General features: G+C 43.0%; 1 protein-coding gene across 1 annotated transcript; it reads right to left on the reverse strand.

Moving 5' to 3' along the window:
* Nucleotides 1-246: 246 nt before the first annotated feature.
* LOC111972993 (endophilin-B1-like) lies at nt 247-19415 on the reverse strand. Its single transcript, XM_024000108.2, is given in 10 exon segments — nt 247-2322; nt 2582-2810; nt 2980-3080; nt 3416-3429; nt 3432-3504; nt 9141-9233; nt 9657-9790; nt 11410-11538; nt 16392-16533; nt 19146-19415. Coding segments are annotated over 10 exon segments (1086 nt in total). The 5' UTR covers nt 19209-19415; the 3' UTR covers nt 247-2214.
* Nucleotides 19416-21851: the final 2436 nt, after the last annotated feature.

The following is a 21851-nucleotide window of genomic DNA, read 5'->3' on the forward strand; positions in this document are numbered from 1 at the left end:
TTGACTCCGTGTCCCATCTCTTCACTTCRTTCTCCAAGCGCATCAGAAGGCCTGAGGGGAGGAACCTCTAACCTTCTCCACCAGTGCGTTTTGATGAGGCAAGGAGAGGACATGAGGTTCACAACTGAGATTGACTCTTGGTCCTCACAGAGCAGTCACAAGCCTGTCCTCTAGTGGTTACAAAAAGGAATAAATTACTTAATGTAACATGCTGCATGTTAATATGAAGAAAAACAAGAGACCGTCAAGCAATACATTATTACTTTAATACCAAACTGCATATATTCTTTGCAATTCTATGATTACAGTTTTTTTTTTTTAAATGAGCAGCAATAAGCCATTATATAATTTAACCCCCCCAATGAACTAGTGTGTGTGTTTGTGGTTGGTGGCACCTTAATTTCAGAGGACGGGTTTGTTGGAATAGCTGGAGCGGAATCGGTGGAATAGTATCAAACACATGGTTTCTATGTGTTTGATGCCATTCCATTTGCTCCCTTACGGCCATTATGAAGAGTCGTTCTCCCCTCAGCAGCCTCCATTGGTGTGTGTGCTCGCATGGGGGAGGGTGTCTGGTTGGTTACACACTACATGTTAGTACTGAAAAAATGAAGACCACCTCTTGCTTTCCATTAAGGCACTGTTGCCCATCAAAGTAAACATAAAGCCTAGCCACACACCGCAGAGCACCGAGGACAGCCCATATTAAAACTGACTAATTAACCATATTGTATAATCAAATCAGAAGCAGTAAGAGAATACCTGAAGCTGCTTGAGAGTTGCTACTACTGAATGAATGAAATAAAAAGGCTTACCTAAAGTCAAAATATGCTTTCCTAAAATAATGTTGCCGACGGTGAAAATGTTGGTCCCTAATTCTTAGACAATGTAAATAAAATATAGATTAGGGGTCAATATTAAGAAAGAGGATTGCTTGAAATGGTTTCTTATTAACAAATACTTTACTGGGTAGTTACAGTTATGGCATTTATATATATAAACAGGGTCTTAACAGGTTTAACTGTAATGTTTAACCCACCCTTACATCAGAGATACATCTCTCCAGATACCTCCGTCAGATTGAGAATGTAAATCAGAGGCACATGTCTCTCCTAGCCGTGCCAGACAATCCTTAATGCAACTTACAGTAAGACCTTACCCATTCTAACTGCATTCTAATCAAATGGAATTTTCCTGGACCGTTGTCACGGTTAAGGTTCCACAAAAGGCACTGTGCAATTGTCAAAAGGCAACGAGTAGCTAATATTTGTTTATTTAACCTTATTTAACTAGGCAAGTCAGTTAAGAACAAATTCTTATTTTCACTGACGGCCTAGGAACAGTGGGTTAACTGCCTTGTTCAGGGGCAGAACGACAGATTTTTACCTTGTCAGCTCGGGATTCGATCTAGCAACCTTTCGGTTACTGACCCAACGTTCTAACTACTAGGCTACCTGCCGCCCCTGATTATGATCTACAAAATAATACTTAAAGTTAAGATTAGTTTATTTTTAAGTCGTCCTATGCAAATTAAAGTGCTTTTTTGTCTTGTTGAAAATACAAAAAAAAGACATGTCGAGCAATTCAACCATATTACAAACTGGACTATAATTGGCAGTGTAGAAAAAAGAAAAAAAAATCACATCAAAAAACACTTTAAGATCAACATCTGAATTGTATTTTAAACAAAAGGTTCGGTTGTACAAATGGAAGGTTGTGGAGAAAGTCTGGCACATATTGAATTAAGATTGCATTGAGCGAAAAACATGGAAGCGGCTTGTATAAACAGTTGCATACATGGCACGGCAGGGATAGGGTCAGTTCCAATTCAATCCGTCCAATTCCTTTGACGAATTTCAATTCACAATGTCATTGTCACTGTTTTCCATTGACTTACAATTCTCCTGATGAATTGACAGAATTAGCATGGAGCAGACCATATCCCGTGGTAGACAGTATAAATAGGGAAACCTTGCTCTACTACACTGGGCTTGCGTGTTGCTTTCCTCTGGATCCTGGTGCCTGTATTAACAAAGCGTCTCAGAGTATGACTGCTGAACTAGGATCAGGTAATCAGATCCCGCCTGTTCATATAGTTATAATCTAAACTGTAAAACTGATCCTAGGACCTACTCTGAGATGCATTATGAATACGGGCCCCGCAGTCTGGACTCTCTTGAGTCTCTCCCACATACAGGCATCACTCCGCTCTGATCAGTTCAACAGCTCCAGATAGGTGATGGGCACTTTACCCTTCTGGGTACCCCGCTCGCCCATCAGCCAATCAGAGTCCATGCCTGGGACACTGCTCACCATGATGACCTGGAAGTAAACAAGACATAACACACCCCTTAGTCATGCAATAAACAAATCTCATCCGCAAGAACCTCAGATGTTGCAGTCGGAACAAACAAGAGGGAAAGAGAAAGAAAAAGATGAAGAGATAAGGTGGGAAGGAAAGATGGAGGAAGAGAAAGCTAAAAGGCAAAGAGCGAGCAAGAAAAACCAGAGACGGAAAGGCATGCCCAAAACCAGAGACAATTAAAGCTTTGAGAAGTGCTCAACCCCAGTCCCATGTTACCTCATCAGCGAGCAGGGAGAGTTCACTGCTGCCAGCAGCATCGTAGTCATAGAGAACGCGGGCTTTACGGCTGCCGCTGGAGATCCGGAGCTCACTGAAGCCTGACAAGCCCAGGCCGGGAGAGGGGCTGAGCATGGAGGCAGACAAGGGGATGGTTGGTACTGAGATACTGGCCCCACCGGAACTACTAGACGACTGGTTGTTGTTGGAGGAGAACGTAGACGGGAAGCTGGGGAGAGAAGAGGAGGACCACCACAGGTAAAAAAAAGAAGGCTAACCACATTTAAGAGCAGATCCTCACACTTTACAAATAGATGTCATGCTGTGCCAACAAAACTGTAGTAGAATAAACCACACACACTTAGATGGAGGTGATTTGTCAGAGTAGGTAAACATACCTCCCCAGTTGCTTCTGGAGGTCAACCATGTACTGGTAAGACTGGGCATAGTATGTAGTCTGGGCCTCCACAAAGTCAGTCAGACAGCGGAGGTGGTGTGCCTATTGGAAAGAGAGTACAGGGATTTGGGGGGGGGTGGGCAGAGATAAGGGGAGAAAGAGAGGACATGTCTACCAACAGGAAAACTCCTCTACAAACAGGTAGTCATGAATTAAACCAAAGATGCACGCTGGTACAGTAATTGACCCTTTGGGTTCAAGAGTCTAGGTCATGCTGGCATCATGGAGGGTTGTGGGCAGGGACAGGCAGGGCACCCTATTCCGCTAGGATCTGGTCAAAAGTAGTGCACTATATAAAAAAGGCAATAGGGGGCCATTTCAGACAAACGCTGATCGAGGATCATGCGAGTCGTGGGGTCAGAGGTCAGGGTACGTACATGGGTGCTGCTGACCCCTCCAGGAGCAGCCTGGTGATCTCAGCCTGTCTATCAAACTCACTCTGGGTCATCCTTAGGTCCTGCTCCGCCTAGTGGACACACACCACACACACACAACATACAGTCATCACAGACGCACAGAAACACAAACACACTTTTCAGGGATGAAAATATTGTAAAGCAGCTTAATATACAGTTGAAGTCGGAAGTTAACATACACCATAGCCAAATACATTTAAACTCAGTTTTTCACAATTCCTGACATTCAATTCCAAGTAAAAATCCCTGTCTTAGGTCAGTTAGGATCACCACTTTATTTTAAGAATGTGAAATGTCAGTAATAGTAGAGAGAATGATTTATTTCAGCTTTTATTTCTTTCATCACATTCCTAGTGGGTCAGATGTTACATACAGTCGTGGCCAAAAGTTGAGAATGACACAAATATTAAGTTTCAAAGTCTGCTGCCTCAGTTTGTATGATGGCAAATTTGTATATACTCCAGAATGTTATGAAGAGCGATCAGATGAATTGCAATTAATTGCAAGTCTCTTTGCCATGCAAATGAACTGAATCCCAAAAAAAACATTTCCACCTCATTTCAGCCCTGCCACAAAAGGACCAGCTGACATGTCAGTGATTCTCTCATTAACACAGGTGTGAGTGTTGACGAGGACAAGGCTGGAGATCACTCTGTCATGCTGATTGAGTTCGAATAACAGACTGGAAGCTTCAAAAGGAGGGTGGTGCTTGGAATCATTGTTCTTCCTCTATCAGCCATGGTTACCTGCAAGGAAACACGTGCCGCCATCATTGCTTCGCACAAAAAGGGCATCACAGGCAAGGATATTGCTGCCAGTAAGATTGCACCTAAATCAACCATTTATCGGATCATCAAGAACTTCAAGGAGAGCGGTTCAATTGCTGTGAAGGCGGCTTCAGGGCGCCCAAGAAAGTCCAGCAAGCGCCAGACCGTCTCCTAAAGTTGATTCAGCTGCGGGATCGGGGCACCACCAGTACAGAGCTTGCTCAGGAATGGCAGCAGGCAGGTGTGAGTGCATTTGCACGCACAGTGAGGCGAAAACTTTGGAGGATGGTGGTGTCAAGAAGGCAGCAAAAGAAGCACATCTTCTGTCTCCAGGAAAACACGAACGGGGGACAGACTGATATTCTGCAAAAGGTACAGGGATTGGATGCTGAGGACTGGGTAAAGTCATTTTCTCTGATGAATCCCCTTTCCAATGTTTGGGTATCGGAAAAAAGCTTGGCCGGAGAAGACAAGATGAGCCCTACCATCAGTCCTGTGTCATGCCAAGTAAAGCATCCTGAGACCATTCATATTGGGTTGCTTCTCAGCCAAGGGAGTGGCTCACTCACTTTTGCCTAAGAGCACAGCCATGAATAAAGAATGGTCAACACATCCTCCGAAAGCAACTTCTTCCAACCATCCAGGAACAGTTTGGTGACGAACAATGCCTTTTTCCAGCATGATGGAGTGCCTTGCCATAAGGCAAAAGTGGCTTGGGGAACAAAACATCAATATTTTGGGTCCATGGCCAGGAAACTCCCCACCTTAATCCCATTGAGAACTTGTGGTCAATCCTCAAGAGGCGGGGTGGACAAACAAAAAACCCACAATTCTGACAAACTCCAAGCATTGATTATGCAAGAATGAGCTGCCATCAGTCAGGATGTCGCCCAGAAGTTAACTGACAGCATGTCAGGCGGATTGCAGAGGTCTTGAAAAAGAAGGGTCAACACTGCAAATATTGACTCTTTGCATCAACATCATGTAATTGTCAATAAAAGCCTTTGACACTTATGAAATGCTTGTAATTATACTTCACTATTTCCATAGTAACATCTGACAAACTTTGAAAATGTATATTTGTGTCATTCTCAAAACTTTTGGCCACGACTGTACACTAAATTAGTATTTGGTAGCATTGCCTTTAAATTGTTTAACGTCGTTCAAACGTTTTGGGTAACCTTCCCACAATATGTTGGGTGAATTGTGACCCATTCCTCCTGATAGAGCTGGTGTAACTGAGTCAGGTTTTTAGTCCTCCTTTCTCACACAAGCTTTTTCAGTTCTGCCCACAAATGTTCTATAGGATTGAGGTCAAGGCTTTGTGATGGCCACTCCAATACCTTGACTTTGTTGTCCTTAAGCCATTTTGCCACAACTTTGGAAGTATGTTTGGGTCATTTGTCCATTTGGAAGACCCATTTGCGACCAAGCTTTAACTTCCCGACTGATGTCTTGAGATGTTGCTTCAATATATCCACATAATTTTGCCTCTTCATGATGCCATCTATTTTGTGAAGTGCACCAGTCCCTCCTGCAACAAAAGCACCCACAACATGATGCTGCATCACCGTGCTTCACGGTTGGGATGGTGTTCTTTGGCTTGCAAGCCTCCCCCTTTTTCCTGTCATTATGGCCAAACAGTTCTATTAATTTTTCATCAGACCAGAGGACATTTCTCCAAAAAGTACAATATTTGTCCCATGTGCAGTTGCAAACCGTAGTCTGGCTTTTTATGGCGGTTTGGAGCAGTGGCTTCTTCCTGTCTGAGCGGACTTTCAGGTTTGTCGATATAGGACTCGTTTTACTGTGGATATAGATACTTTTGTACCTGTTTCCTCCAGCATCTTAACAAGGTCCTTTGCTGTTGTTCTGGGATTGATTTGCACTTTTCGCACCAAAGTATGTTCATATCTAGGAGACAGAACGCGTCTCTTCCTGAGCGGTATGACGGCTGTGTGGTCCCATGGTGTTTTACTTGCGTACTATTGTTTGTACAGATGAACGTGGTACCTTCAGGGGTTTGGAAATTGCTCCCAAGGATGAACCAGACTTGTGGAGGTCTACAATGTTTTTTCTGAGGTCTTTGCTAGCTTATTTTGATTTTCCCAGGATGTCAAGCAGAGGCACTGAGTTTGAAGGTAGGCCTTGAAATACATCCACAGGTACACTTCCAATTGACTCAAATAATGTCAATTAGCCTATCAGAAGCTTCTAAAGCCATGACATTAATTAATGTTTTTCCAAGCTGTTGAAAGGCACAGTCAATCTTGTGTATGTAAACTTTCTGACCCACTGGAATTGTAATACAGTGAAATAATCTGTCTGTAAACAATTGTTGGAAAAATTACTTGTGTCATGCACAAAGTAGATATCCTAACCGACTTGCCAAAACTATAGTTTGTTAACAAGACAATTGTGGAGTGGTTGAAAAACGAGTTTTAATGACTCCAACCTAAGTGTATGTAAACTTCTGACTTCAACTGTAGGTATGTTTTGGAGCAATTTATTGTGCATAATGAACCCGTTTTTGAAGCCCGCAAAGGAAGTTCAGGGCATTGTTTTCAACCCCAAGTGAAATCAGACAACTCTTGTTTTCATTAGCTGTGTGCTACTGCTGTGGTTCAGGAAACGGTATCAAGCAAGCAAGTGAGGACAATGGCATATTCTTCTGACTCATTTGACTCTAGTAGTTGCATGCAGAGGAAAAAGACCCATAAACATTGACATGAGGCCACTGTGACATTGACAATGGTGTTTGACCCCTCTGTTCCTTCCAGCTTTACACTATTATTCCAGAGAGAGAGCGCGAGATGGCAGAGAGAGGAGACCGAGAGTAGAGAGACACGGAAAGAGAAGATGGAGAGAGAGAGACAGAGCGAGAGAGAGCGAGAGAGAAAGAGAGAGGAGACCGAGAGTAGAGAGATACGGAAAGAGAAGATGGGAGAGAGAGAGCCGAGAGAAAGAGAGCGAGAGAAAGACCAGAGTAGAGAGAGATACGGAAAGAGAGAATGGGAGATAAGAGCAGACAGAGACAGATCACAAGAGACACACAAACAGCTGCTAACCATGACGCCAGCAGGTGTTCCGGTCCTCAGTTCAACATGGTGCTGAACATTCCACTCACTCGGTCACTTCCTATGGCCACATCTGTTTGTTAGCACGGTGTGAAACAGTGACAGTCATTCTATTAGAGCTACAGCTGCTGCGACACCACAGCCAACACAACACAGCCTACTATATCACTGTTTTGTGTGTGTGGTGTGTTGTGTGTGTGTGTGTGTGTGTGTGTGTGTGTGTGTGTGTGTGTGTGTGTGTGTGTGTGTGTGTTTACAGTACAACAGTCTGACTACAACACACGATAGTGCATGTCAGTTTACTAGTATTCACAGATCCACAGACTGATACACAAGCTGCACTACAACCACGACACAGTTTCTCAACAAACGGCAAGCGGCCTTCTCTTGCTGTTGTCGACATCCTTTAGGGAAACGGCAGACGGCTGTACCAACAAATTGACTGGGGCCTCCTACAGTACAGTACGAAGATACACAGATAAGCCAAATATTGTTTCTCTGGTTACCTTAAAAGAGGCAATCTGGGATTGGTACAACATTGGTTACATTTCTCCAGCCCCATCCCTCATTATTTGACCAAAACATTGGCGGGCTGACTGACCACTTTGCTGTTGTTTGACTCCCAGAACGCCCCGCGGATCACCAGGATATGTTTTTTAACCATCACTGCTGTTTCACAACGTCCCCCTTCATGGTTTGGTAATTTGCTGTGCCTGTTGTAACAGTCAACAGCTCAATCCTCTGAAGGACAATCCTCCGATCATATCAGTCAGACTGGTAATAACAAGGCTTGCAGGCGAACCCAGGCCCCTGCTAAGGTCTAGTGCTAGCTAGATAATGATGGGTGAACCACAAGAGATGGCAAACCTACACAGTCGCCATCTGATGAGGGAACACCACTTTACATCGGCCTTTTGCCTTAGATACTATAGTGGAATATGCCTGTTTCAGGCTGTTATGTAGTACAGAATGTGACATCCAGTTCTCTTGTATAATACGTTAAGTGCTGTAAGTAAATTACTAGAGCAGGGTTCCAAAGTATTCCCATGCATAATGGAGATATGTGATCGTATAGAAAATGTAAGCAACGTTTGAAATTATTATGTTTTAGTCTAATATATTTGTTCGGGCTTCATGCGGTTAATTTGCAGTCTACAAATTGTTTGTAATTATGTTGCGGCCCCCTGACCATCCGCTCAAGAACATAAATGGGGCCGCGGCTGAATCTAGTTGATGATCCCCCAATTAGAGTATGCATGTACCTGGCCGGGTAGAGGCTAGCTAGCATTAGCCTAGAAACTATTCCACTATTGTTTCAATGACACAGGCCATGCATTCACATGAACCAAAAGGCAACCAACCTTCAGCCACCCATGTGACGTGCAGGAGACTGAACATGTTGCTAGAAAGAGAAGACGTACACAGGGGAAAGGACGGAGTAGAATGGGAGTAAGGAGGAGGAGTGCTACAGGAAAACAGGATGGTGGAAGAGAGAGAGAGAGAGAGAGAGAGAGGAGCTCCAGAGAAATTGAAATGAGGAACTTGCCCTTCTCATAACGAGCCGTGTGTTGGTCAGGGAGGGGGAACGGTTCAGCCAATGTTGTGTAACCAAGGCCACAGCGTTCTAGGTCAGTCTAGTGACTTGTGTCTGGAGACTTAACAGACTACGCCCAGATAACTTTCACCCGTCCGACAACGTCTCCCTCTACAAGGTTTTTTGTCGTTCGTCTTAGTAATTTAGTTATCTACAAATGAACACTGTCCTATATTACCACCCATTTCAGACGCGCGTGTGTGTGTGTGTGTGCCCGCGAGTGTTTTGAAACTAAACAGTCCACTCACCACTGCTCGAGCGTCAGGAACTCTGGCCTTCTTTAGCCTGGTTTTTGCTGCGTCCAGATCCAAACGCTTCACCTGCAAAAGCTTCCGTTCTTTCTGCACACAACACAACAACGACAGATTACTATCAAATCAGCTGCATTATCATATTTGGAATCAAAACGGTTGATGTTAATAGGACTGTCTGCCGCTCGTCATTACATAGAGTAATGACAATGAAACTAGACCAGAGCGTACTGTACGAGGGCCTGCAGAGAAACAGCAACATAACATCATGCCACAAATATGACTGGACTGACTATTACATCTATTAGGCCAATTAGCTTTCACGTGGTGGGCACTGGCAGAGAAAAGGGACCTTGACTCTTTTAGATTCAATTACTTCCAACCACCCAGTTTCAATCCAAAAGGTCATGAACCTCAGGGGAATGAATGGGAACTGGTCAAAAGTAGTGCTGTACTACATAAGGAATAGGGTGACATTTGGGACGCTGAACGGATCATCCCGTTGATACTCACCAGGATGGTTTTGAAGTCTCCTTCTAGAAAGTTCCTGAACGGCGTGAGGAAGTTGATTGCTGAGCTCTGGATGAACTCTCTCTCCGCTCCTCCAATCTGCTTCTCCGTCTCGCCACATTTAATAAGTGCGTTTCCTGTAGGGACAGGAAGTAGACAAGGTTTAACCAGGAAGTAGAAATGAAAGGTTTAACTACAGAGACATCCAGGAGGACACAGACGCTGGAGATTTCAGCTTTGCTTTTTTTTAATGATAATAACACATAGCAATTCCTTGGCACCTGGCCCATGTGAATGTTGTGCTCAGCTGAATGAGACAACTCTATATGGATTTTAAATATGTCCAATAAAATCGATTCAGTCACAGGCTATATCAATATCCATAAACGCTCATTCCCTTTTTTATTTTAGCAACTACATTGTTGATAAGGCATAGCCTATACAGGGTTCTACACAATTTATTTTCTTCAGTTGGTGGCACCAGTACATGATAAGGTCACACCGATGTTTTAATAAAATAATTTATAATGGCCTGGCCTGTGTCCAATAAAGTTCCTGCATTTCATACAGAACCAGGCTAATAACGATAAGCCATCTTTTAAATTAGCATGCCCATGTGTTTTTACATTGATTTGGATCGATTTACTGTAACAGAAAAGTGACTGTTAAAATGAATTGCAAAATGTTTGAAAAAACGACACCGAAAAAAATTCATAAAAAAATGTCATGTGGAGTACTGATTTCCCCTAGTTTCATCAGGTTTTCACTCAAACACTTAACAGAAAAACACAATTTGGATGTTCCAAGTCTCCAACAATGCTTAAACCACGTCAGGGGACCATGTGTGTGCACCAGCCAGGTTGTGTTTGGCAAGTGGTGTTTCTGTAGCGCACTTGTAATGGAGTTGACGCACTGAGCAAGGTGCCTATTAGGTTATATGTTTGCAGCGCACATGTGATAAAAAAGCAGGTGAAAAAGGTAACTCAAATTTCAACCTAGCTAATTTCTGATTCATATAAAATTGTTTGACTATAGAGGTAGCAAAACTGTACTTCAAATCTATGCTACTCCCCCACTTAACATACTAGTCTTCCTTGCGTCCGACACATAACGAAAAAGACATTACAGACAAAAACACTTTACAATTTACATACATTTAAAACATTATCATAGACAATGCCAAAAGTGTGCAAAGCTGTCATCAATGCAAAGGGTGGCTACTTTGAAGAATCTCAAATATAAAATATATTTTGATTTGTTTAACACTTTTTTGGTTACTACATTATTCCATGTGTTATTTCATAGTCTTGATGTCTTCACTATTATTCTACAATGTAGAAAATAATAAAAATAAAGAAAAACCCTGGAATGAATAGGTGTGTCCAAACTCTTGAATGGTACTGTATAAAAAAAAATAAAGACACAAAAATAAACAATAAAACTAAGGAATCATAGTGTGTGTGTGTGTGTGTGTGTGTGTACATCTACCAGTTACACATACATGTCAGTACATACACACAAGAATTAGCAGTTGTCAACAGTGCCATTTCTGAGAGATGACATTGAGTTAATTGGGGTGGGGGGGGTTATGACAGTGTTCCCTCCTATCGGCCTTTGTTCACTCCCCTTGACAGATATGACAGGGGAGGTGAACAACTTTGTGGAATAGAGGGACTACCAGCATTTGTCAAATAAGAAATGCCTGTTTTGATTTTCCGTTGCACTTATTAATGCACCCCAGGTACAACTCACTCACCATAGGCCGTTCCAGGGCCAAACTCACTCCCCGACTCGATCATGGACTGGCCAAGCACCTCGTGGTTGTTCATCCGCGTGGGGACTTTCTTCTCCAGTTTCTCGTACAGAAATTCCTCTATTCTGACATCTGAAAATTGTACYATAAACTCAATTAGAGAGAAAGGAGAGTCACGAGGAAACAAGACTAAGGAGCAACCTTGTGCTGCATGACCCAACAGCCAGATAACAGGGATATCACACAGGCTATCCAGGCAAATCCAGTCTGCCATCTAGTCTAGTAAATCTTCAACAACATTACTGGGGTTCAAAGAGCCTTATAGTAGGCTAATTGAGCTAGCACAGACCTACATAAGACAGTACACTGACTGCACAAGTCAATTCTGGCACTAGGCTAACTAACCACCTTTGATGGAGCCAACTGCTTTATCTACTAAACCAGAAACTATAGGACTAGCTGCTGAGTACAATCATAATAACTATGCTTAACAGCACGCAGAAGTAGGTGTGCTTTGGTTGTYAGTGTGCCTGGAGATAAGATGTGTGTGTGAGGCCCTAGCAGCAGACTGAGCTATGCAGCGCCATGGTGTAAACTCAGAGGGTCCACAGCTGAGCGTACAGTCGCATAGACACCCAACTGTGGTTTAACAGTCAATACACATAAGTATGTGGCTCGTTGAAGAATTGCCATCTTTTTGACCAATCACATCAGATCTTTTTCAGATCTGATTGGTTAAAATACCAATTAGTTAAAAAAAATATCAGAATTGGGCTGCCTATGTAGCCTAGGCTTAGAATGTAAAGATTATTACCGTCCAATTGTGGCACAAAAGCTGGATAAAATGTAGCCTATTGGCTATGAAGGGAAAGTGGCTAACCAGTTACTGCTTCTTTACTGAGGGGGAACTGGGCCCAAAAACCAACCGTTATTCTTACAACCTGTTTCATGGGAATCTGTCAAAGTCTGAATAACCTGTTTCATGGGAATCTGTCAAAAGGCTGAATAACCTGTTTTCATGGGAATCTGTCAAAGTCTGAATAACCTGTTTCATGGGAATCTGTCAAAGGCTGAATAACCTGTTTCATGGGAATCTGTCAAAGTCTGAATAACCTGTTTCATGGGAATCTGTCAAAGGCTGAATAACCTGTTTCATGGGAATCTGTCAAAGGCTGAATAACCTGTTTCATGGGAATCTGTCAAAGGCTGAATAACTGTTTCATGGGAATTGTCAAAGTCTGAATACCTGTTTCATGGGAATCTGTTCAAAGGCTGAATAACCTGTTTCATGGGAATCTGTCAAAGGCTGAATAACCTGTTTCATGGGAATCTGTCAAAGTCTGAATAACCTGTTTTCATGGAATCTGTCAAAGTCTGAATAACCTGTTTCATGGGAATCTGTCAAAGTCTGAATAACCTGTTTCATGGAATCTGTCAAAGTCTGAATAACCTGTTTCATGGGAATCTGTCAAAGTCTGAATAACCTGTTTCATGGGAATCTGTCAAAGTCTGAATAACCTGTTTCATGGGAATCTGTCAAAGTCTGAAATAACCTGTTTCATGGGAATCTGTCAAAGGCTGAATAACCTATTTCATGGGAATCTGTCAAAGGCTGAATAACCTGTTTCATGGGAATCTGTCAAAGGATACATTAGCCTAGATTTTTACTTCCATGTAGGTAAAAAGTAGCCTTTGTCTTGGTATTCAAAGACAAATGATAATGTTAAAGTAAAACAGCAGCACCGTCTAATCTCTTCTGCTTTGTTAACATCCAGAGTAGGCTAACTGTGCATCAGTTGAATCCCTCAAGAGTTGAATTTGTACGGCAGCAGCAGATGCATGAATACCTTGGCTCTCACTGTGTCTATAGCACAGTCATACCTAATAGACTTGTGTAATATCTAGGCCTGTTTCCCAGACCTAATCTACAGCTGACTGAAGCCAAGACAACACACAGCCATAGAACCTACAGTACTAGACACCATGCCATCCTCCTGGACCATGACAACATCCACATGTAATGCTTCAGAACTTTTCAATGCCATTTCAGGCCCTTTAACAGTTACTTTTTATGGGGCTGAATCAATGACTGTATATGAATGGACAAAGCCATTGATCACGTGGCACCATTCATTCCCATCTGAAGACTCAACAGCACATTGAAGTGCTAAATGATCCGTATATTATATCATTTGCATAGATTATATCCTCTGTGCGATTTTTAAAAATAAAATCGGCTCAAATCAAATTGTATTTGTTACATGCACCAAATACAACAGACCTTACCGCGAAATTATTATTTAAACTCTTAACCAACAAATATAGTTAAGTTACTAAATAAACTAAAGAAGAACATTATGAAAAGTAACAATAAAATAACAATAACGAGGCTATATACAGGGGGTACAGATACCGAGTCAATGTGCGGGGGTACAGGTTAATCGGGGGAAAGTGACTGTGCATAGATAATAAACAGCAGAGTAAATGGGGGGGGGGTGGGGGGTCAATGTAAATAGTCCGGATGGCCATTTGATTAATTGTTCAGCAGTCTTATGGCTTGGGGGTAGAAGCTGTTAAGGAGCCTTTCGGTCAGAACAGTCTATGACTTGGGTGACTGGAGTCTTTGACGTTTTTTGGTCCTTCCTCTTACACCGCCTAGTATATAGGTCCTGGATGGCAGGAAGCTTGGCCCCAGTGATGTACTGGGCCATACGCACTACCCTCTGTAGCGTCTTAATGTCAGATGCCAAGCAATTGCCATACCAGGTGGTGATGCAACCGGTCAGGATGCTCTCGAATGGTGCCGCTGTAGAACTTTGAGGATCTGGGGACCCATGCCAAATCTTTTCAGTCTCCTGAGGGGGAAAAGGTATTGCCATGCCTTCTTCACGACTGTCTTGGTGGGTTTGGACCATGACAGTTTGTTGGTGATGTGGACACCAAGGAACTTGCAACTCTAGATCCGCTCCACTACAGGCCCGTCAATGTTAAATGGGGGCCTGTTTGGCCCTCCTTTTCATATAGTCCACGATCAGCTCCGTTGTCTTACTCACATTGAGGTAGAGGTTGTTGTCCTGGCACCACACTGCCAGGTCTCTGACCTCCTCCCTATAGYCTGTCTCATCGTTGATCAGGCCTACCACTGTTGTGTCATCGGCAAACTTAATGGTGTTGGCGTCGGGCTTGGCCACGCAGTTGTGGGTGAACAAGGAGTACGGGAAGGGACTAAGCACGCACCCCTAAGGGGCCCCTGTGTTGAGGATCAGTGTGGCATATCTGTTGCTGCCGACCATTACCAACTGGGGGCGGCCCGTCAGGAAGTCCAGAATCCAGTTGCAGAGGGAGGTGTTTAGTTCCAGGGTCCTTAGCTTAATGAATACATTTGTGGGAACTATGGTGTTGAACAGCATTCTCACATAAGTGTTCCTTTTGTCCAGGTGGGAAAGGGCAGTGTGGAGTGCGATTGAGATCGTGTCATCTGTGGATKTGTTGGGGTGGTATGCGAATTGGAGTGGGTTAGGGTTTCCGGGATGTCGTCGTTGATGTGAGCCATGCCTTTCAAAAMCACTTCACGYCTACTGACGTGAGTGCTACAGGGTCATTTAGACAATATACCCTGACTGGTGTCTGTAAGTCCTAACTAGGGGACATTCAATTCTGGTCAGTTCATATTTGAAAAATTTTAACATTGGATACTGATGTTACAGTTTTCCAACAACACGATGGTGGTAGGCTTGATCGCCAATGACAATGAGACAGTCTGGTGCCAGGGCAACAACATCTCCCGCAAGTTAAGGAAGACAAAAGAGCTGATTGTGGGTGACAGGAAACGGAAGGCTGAGCACGCCCCCATTCACATTGACACGGCTGTAGTGGAGCGGGTCGAAAGCTTCAAGTTCCTGTGTCCACATCACTAAGGACCAATCATGGTCCAAACACATCAACACAGTCATGAAGAGGGCGCGACAATGCCTCCTCCTCTTCATGAGTCTGAGAAGATTTGGCATGGGCCCTCAGATCCTCAATAGCTGCACCATTGAAAGGATCCTGACTGGCTGCATCACCGCTTGGTATGGCAACTGCTTGGCATCCAACCGCAAGGCGCTACAGAGGGTAGTGTGTACGGCCCAGTACATTACTGGGGCCGAGCTCCCWGCCATTCAGGAGATCTATACCAGGCGATGTCAGAGGAAGGCCCTAAACATTTTCAAAGACTCCAGGCACCCAAGTCAGACGGTTCTCTTTGCTACTGCATGGCAAGCGGTACCGCAGCACCATGTCTGGGACCAAAAGGCTCCTGAACCGCACAGCAACCATATGACTACTGAAGTTAATCAAATGGCTACCTGGACWATRTTCATTGACCCCCCTTTTTTGTTATTTTTGCACTGACATTCTTGCACTATACGCACTCACTGGACTCTACCCACACACTCACACATACTACAATGACACTCCAACACACACGTGTGCATATTGATGCCACACACACACAGACACTGCTGCTACTCTGTTAATTATCGATCCTGATTGCCTAGTCACTTTCACCTCTACCCGCATGTACATATTACCTCAATTATTTTATTTTAACCTTTATTTAACTAGACAAGTCAGTTAAGAACAAATTCTTATTTACAATGACGGCCTACCGGGGAACAGTGTATTAACTAACTGCCTTGTTCAGGGGCAGAATGACAGATTTTTACCTTGTCAGCTCGGGATTTGATCCAGCAACCTTTCGGTTACAGGCCAAACGCTCGTAACCCTCGTAACCCTGCACATTGACTCGGTACCGGTACTCCTTGTTTATAGCCTCGTTATTCTAATTTTATTGTGTTAATATCTTTTTTTTCTTTCTTACTTTTTAACTTAGCATTGTTTGGAAAGGGTTCTTAAGTAAGCATTTCACGGCAAAGTCTGCACCTGTTGTATTCGGCGCATGTGACAAACATAATTTGATATGACATCAGTGAGTGCAGTCTTACTTGGGTTTGGTTGTAGTAGAACCTCTGTCTGCTTCATGATTCTCTCCGTGTTTTGCTTGGTACATTCTGCTCTGCACAGAAGGTTCTCCAGGTGAGCATCCAACTCAGTCTTCTCAGCTTGCCCAAGTTTTTCCTCTGTAAACTGAAGATGAAATGAAAGGGTGAATCTCCAGTGGCTACAAACTGACAAAAGTCAGGTGGTTGTCAAACTAGGCTACCTGTAGCTCAATGAAAGTGAATATTTTATTTGACATAAGTACTTGGCACTGTCTATTTACCTCTTCCAAGTTGGCTTAGCTTGCCTGACTAGCTAACCCAATCATAGCTCTGATCCAGGACGTTACGTGCGGCTGAAGCCTTCTTGAGGTACTGATGAACCAAGTCTGGAACCAACAGGACCTTGAACAGCTTCTACCCCCAAGCCATAAAACTGCTAAATGGTTTGTTAAACAATTACCCAAATAGCTACCCTGACTATCTGGATTGACCCTTTGCATGTTGACAGGCCATGTCAGAGCAAAAACCAAGCAATGAGGTCAAAGGAATTGTCCGAGACAGGATTGTGTCAAGGCACAGATCTGGGGAAGGGTACCTTCTGCAGCATTGAAGGTTCCCAAGAACACAGTGGCCTCCATAATTCTTAAATGGAAGAAGTTTGGAACCACCTAGACTCTTCCTAGAGCTGGCCGCCCGGCCAAACTGAGCAATCGGGGGAGAAGGGCCTTAGTCAGGGAGGTGACCAAGAACCCGATGGTCACGCTGACAGAGCTCCTCTGTGGAGATGGAAGAACCATCTCTGCAGCAACCCACCAATCAGGTCTTTATGGTAGAGTGGTCAGACGGATGCCACTCCTCAGTAACAGGCACATGGCAGCTTGCTTGGAGTTTGCCAAAAAGCACCTAAAGGAAACCTGGCACCATCCCTACGGTGAAGCATGGTGGTGGCAGCAGAGCCCAGACTTGAACCGATCTAGCATATCTGGAGACCTGGAAATAGCTGTGTAGCGACACTCCCCATCCAACCTGACAGAGCTTGAAAGAATCTGCAGAGAAGAATGGGAGAAACTCCCCAAATACAGGTGTGCCAAGCGTGTAGCATCATACCAAAGAAGACTCGAGGCTGTAATCGCTGCCAAAGGTGCGTCAACAAAGTACTGAGGAAAGGGTCTGAATACTTATGTAAATGTAATTTTTTTTATTTACATTTTTTTCCTTTTTCTAAAAATCGTTTTTTGCTTTGACATTATGGGGTATTGTGTGTAGATTGATGAGTGAAAAAAACGATTTAATCCATTTTAGAATAAGGCTGTAACGTAACAAAATGTGGAAAGGTGAAGGGGTCTGAATACTTTCAGAATGCACTGTAAGCTGCTGCTGTTTATCTGTCCGTTTATTCCTAGTTATAAACTGGGTGATTCGAGCTCTGAATGCTGATTAGCTGACAGCCGTGGTATACCATGGGTACGACAAAACATTTATTTTTAATGCTCTACTTACATTGGTAACCAGTTTATAATAGCAATAAGGCACCTCTGGGTTTTGTGGTATATTGGCCATATACCACTGGCCTTATTGCTATTATAAGTCAACTTGTCCAAGTCAGATTTACATGGCTATCAAACTGTCATGACAGGGTAAGCCTACATGAAACACAGCCCTTATTTTAATTGTTTCAAAAATTCCCTATGGGAAAAATGTATGTAGGAAAAATGATTGGAACCATTTCCCTGTTTGACCGCTAGGTTTTATGGGTATTATGACACCTCCACTGTGTAGCTCTATTAGAGATGACATGATGACTTGGAATTAAATAGTAAAGTCATCAAATAAAACAAATGTAATAGGCAACTGAAATATTTTATTGAAGTAATGTAAAGTTAATAAGTGATAAGCAGTAATGGGCAGTCATTACCATCATGGGCATTTTATTAATTGTTTTATTCTGTGTTGCTAAAGCAGTCAACCCACATAATGCATAGTGCAGTTAATGTTGAAAAGATAATCGAACCAACATCGAAAACCCCCAATTTTATTTAGTGACTGGCTTCAATATACTTTTGTTAGTCACCAAAGTAAAAATGTTGCTAGAGTGATGAGCTTTTCTCTTCGTGGAAACTGTCGTTTCTCCCCCAAAAATATATACAAAAAAAAGAATAACGATTTCACTTTGTTTTCTGCCAGACTAGTATGCGCACGCGTCTGATCTATACTACGAGGCATGCACATGGAACAGAGTATGCACAGCGCATTCAAAGAAAATACGTCCACACTCCAGAAACACCTTTACTTTGGTCAGTGACTAAGTATACTTTACAAAATCGGAAAACACCACATAGGGAGGGATAAATGGAAAGATGCAGTGCTCAAGCCGCACGTCACGCCCTGGACCAGAGTTTACCCAATCACTGCCTAATTTACTCCCGTTCCAAACTAGAGCGGATGTGCTGAGTTTACTATTCTAAACTTTTGGTCAAACAAAACATGTATTTGTTAGTTGGCTGTTAAAGTGGATCAAATAAAGTAAGTAATGTAGAAGTAATGACTAACATTACACACACACATCTTTAGCCAAATATGACAAATTCCAAACTAGCTAACTAGCCTAGCAATAGCATATCGCCAGCAGTCGCAGGCCTGAAACAGCAGCGGAGTTTCCAAAGTTGATGCCTCGCTCTCAACATTGTTAGTTAGCTAGCGACAATGTGAAAACCGCAAAATATCTGAATTCAGAAAACAACAAATGTGTAAACTTACTTGAACCGCACGACTGAATAAAGTACCGGCGTCTGCTGCTAACCTTTTGACGTTGAAATCCATGTTTAGTTGTAGATTACACTTTGTGCTCAAAAAGCTGGCAAATTACTTATCCATACAGAGGAATGGTAAACAAATTAATATTTTCCTCGCTAGCTACGTTTCCCGTGGTTAGATTTTGACAAGAAGCAGCCAAGTGTTGACTGTTTCGTTTTAGGGAGTTTTCCGACTGTCGATGTGTGGCATTCGTAGATAGAGTAGGCGGGGCTGTCAGTGTATTCAAAACCTCTTGTCACCACTAGGGGTCAGATTTGTCTCAAATTTCAGCTGTTGCCTTCACTCTTCTGTGGTCCATATTAAACTTGAACCTAAAAAACATGCTTAATTGGAACATCTTTTTAGTCCAGGACTAGCCTTATTCTTGCTCTTGGAAACCAGCCCTATGTGTTCAGGGCTAAGCTTTTGCACTGATTTTACTTCTTAATATTGTTCAGAGGGTCTTGATGGTGTGGAGGCAATGTTCAATGCATGGGGTATACATGTACATTTGAGTCATTTAGAAGACGCCAGCATACATTTTCATACTTTTTCATATACAGTCAGTGACATGCATTAGCCATACTAATTTGAGCAGTCAGAGATTATTTCTCTGGTGCTGTCATGACTAGCGCTTGAAGTGAAACGTAGAAGGTGCCAGTGGTTTGTTTACTAGTTCATATTTTACAGCTGCTGGATGGTAGGCTACTCCATTACTAAACACTTAGGGGGCCAGTTGGTCGGCACCGGCTCACTACTTCAACCACATTGCCGTGGTCACTTTCACCCATAGTGTTCAAAATGACATTACAAAATGTATTTTTTATTTAACCTTTATTTAACTAGGCAAGTCAGTCCAGACCAAATTCTTATTTACAATGACAGCCTACCCCAGCCAAACCCTCCCCTAACCCGGACGACGCTGGGCCAATTGTGCGTCCCATCAATTGTGCGCCGCCCTATGGGACTCCCAATCATGACCGGTTGTGATAAAGCCTGGGATCAAACCAGGGTCTGTAGTGACGCATCTAGCACTGAGATGCAGTGCCTTAGACCGCTGCGCCACTGAGGAGCGCAAATCTCCTGCACTGTGAAGCAGAGAGTGAGCCAGCTTTTGTTTATCAGGGGAAAATGACACGTTGGCCATGCAATGCAGCGTGTGATCTGTTTCTCATTAGTGTGAGTCTGGTCTGTAGTCGGCTGTTTTGTTTCCCCTTTCATCTTTTACAGTGTTTGGTGGTGGAATCAGAAGCCTAGCACACACACACACACACACACACACACACACACACACACACACACACACACACACACACACACACACCTCTGGGCAGAGTATCTTCTATATATGGGCGGGGTCTCCTCTCTCTGACAAGCTGGCTTCGCAGAGGCCTTCTGCCACACAGCTGATAAAGCCTGGAGACCATCACTACAGTATTTCCGTCTCCAGGGAGACAGGAAAGGGAAACTCCCCGTCAGATGTTACAACATGAGATAAGTTGACTTTGTAGGGAACTCAGAGCTTGAGATGTAATCTAAACACTTTGTGCTGACTGACTGAACACAATGCACCAGATAAATTATGTTGCCCCCCCCGTCTCTCTCTTTCTGTCTTTATTTCTGTCTTTTTATCTCTTCTCTTTATCCCTCTCTCTCTCTCTCTCTCTCTCTCTCTCTCTCTCTCTCTCTCTCACATGTCTATGTAGACATTCTGTGAATCAGTGCACGGACCAGATTTGAAGATAAAAAACAAGACACCTTGAAGATCTGGATACAATTATCTCCAATACAGCCGGTTGGTTACCTGCTGTGGTGCCTGCTGGGTAAGGGGAAGTAGGTGAGAGGGATCAAATGACTTCCCCTCATTACTCATAGACAGACACACATTGATACACTGATGTTCCTCCTGTTGGAAGGGCTGTGTTGTGTTGCCTCAGTTCACTGATGACTAGCAGTGAGTTTACCATAACACACCTAGTGAAATATTTAACATASAAAACAATACAAGAGGAAAATGTAATGATAAAGTCGCCTTAAAATAAAATGTGCTGTCACTACTTTGTCAGTACACATAGTTATTGAGTCTCCTATGGTTATCCGACGTATACAGATTGAAATMTACACATTTTTAAAGGCTGGACTCTTGTAATGTAGGCCTATGCAGTTTAAGCAAACTTAATAAGCCATTAACAGGTTGTAGTTTTGAATGTTGATCTGACTAGCCATGGCCTCCGGTTAGAGAGAGCAACGCAGCTGTTTTAAATCATGCCAGCCATATYAATAAGTAATAGTCGATGTTAGCAAAGTCACTATCTATGATTTTACAAGTGCATATATTGTAATTCAGTCACACTGCCCTAAATTATAACATCTAGTAGTCAACTTTCACCACGTCTTATAGCCAGAGCCATGCAAACCAATGAAAGATTTTACACTGCATTACATCTTATATTCCTGTTTTCATAACCACACTCCATGTCAAAGATATTAAGATATTGGCTTCATTTTATGCAGAGAGTATATTCAAAATCATCAGAGGAGCCATTGAGAACATGGTAATATGGAAGTCAGCAGTTTTAAGAAAACAGACTAACTCCTTTGAGGGAGGGATAAGTTGCAGTCCCTTCAGTTGTTTCAGCACGGTAAATCTCTGTGTCTCTGTTATTTCAC

The sequence above is a fragment of the Salvelinus sp. IW2-2015 genome, linkage group LG14 (genome assembly GCF_002910315.2).
Source record: "Salvelinus sp. IW2-2015 linkage group LG14, ASM291031v2, whole genome shotgun sequence".
Classification (NCBI taxonomy): Eukaryota; Metazoa; Chordata; class Actinopteri; order Salmoniformes; family Salmonidae; genus Salvelinus; species Salvelinus sp. IW2-2015.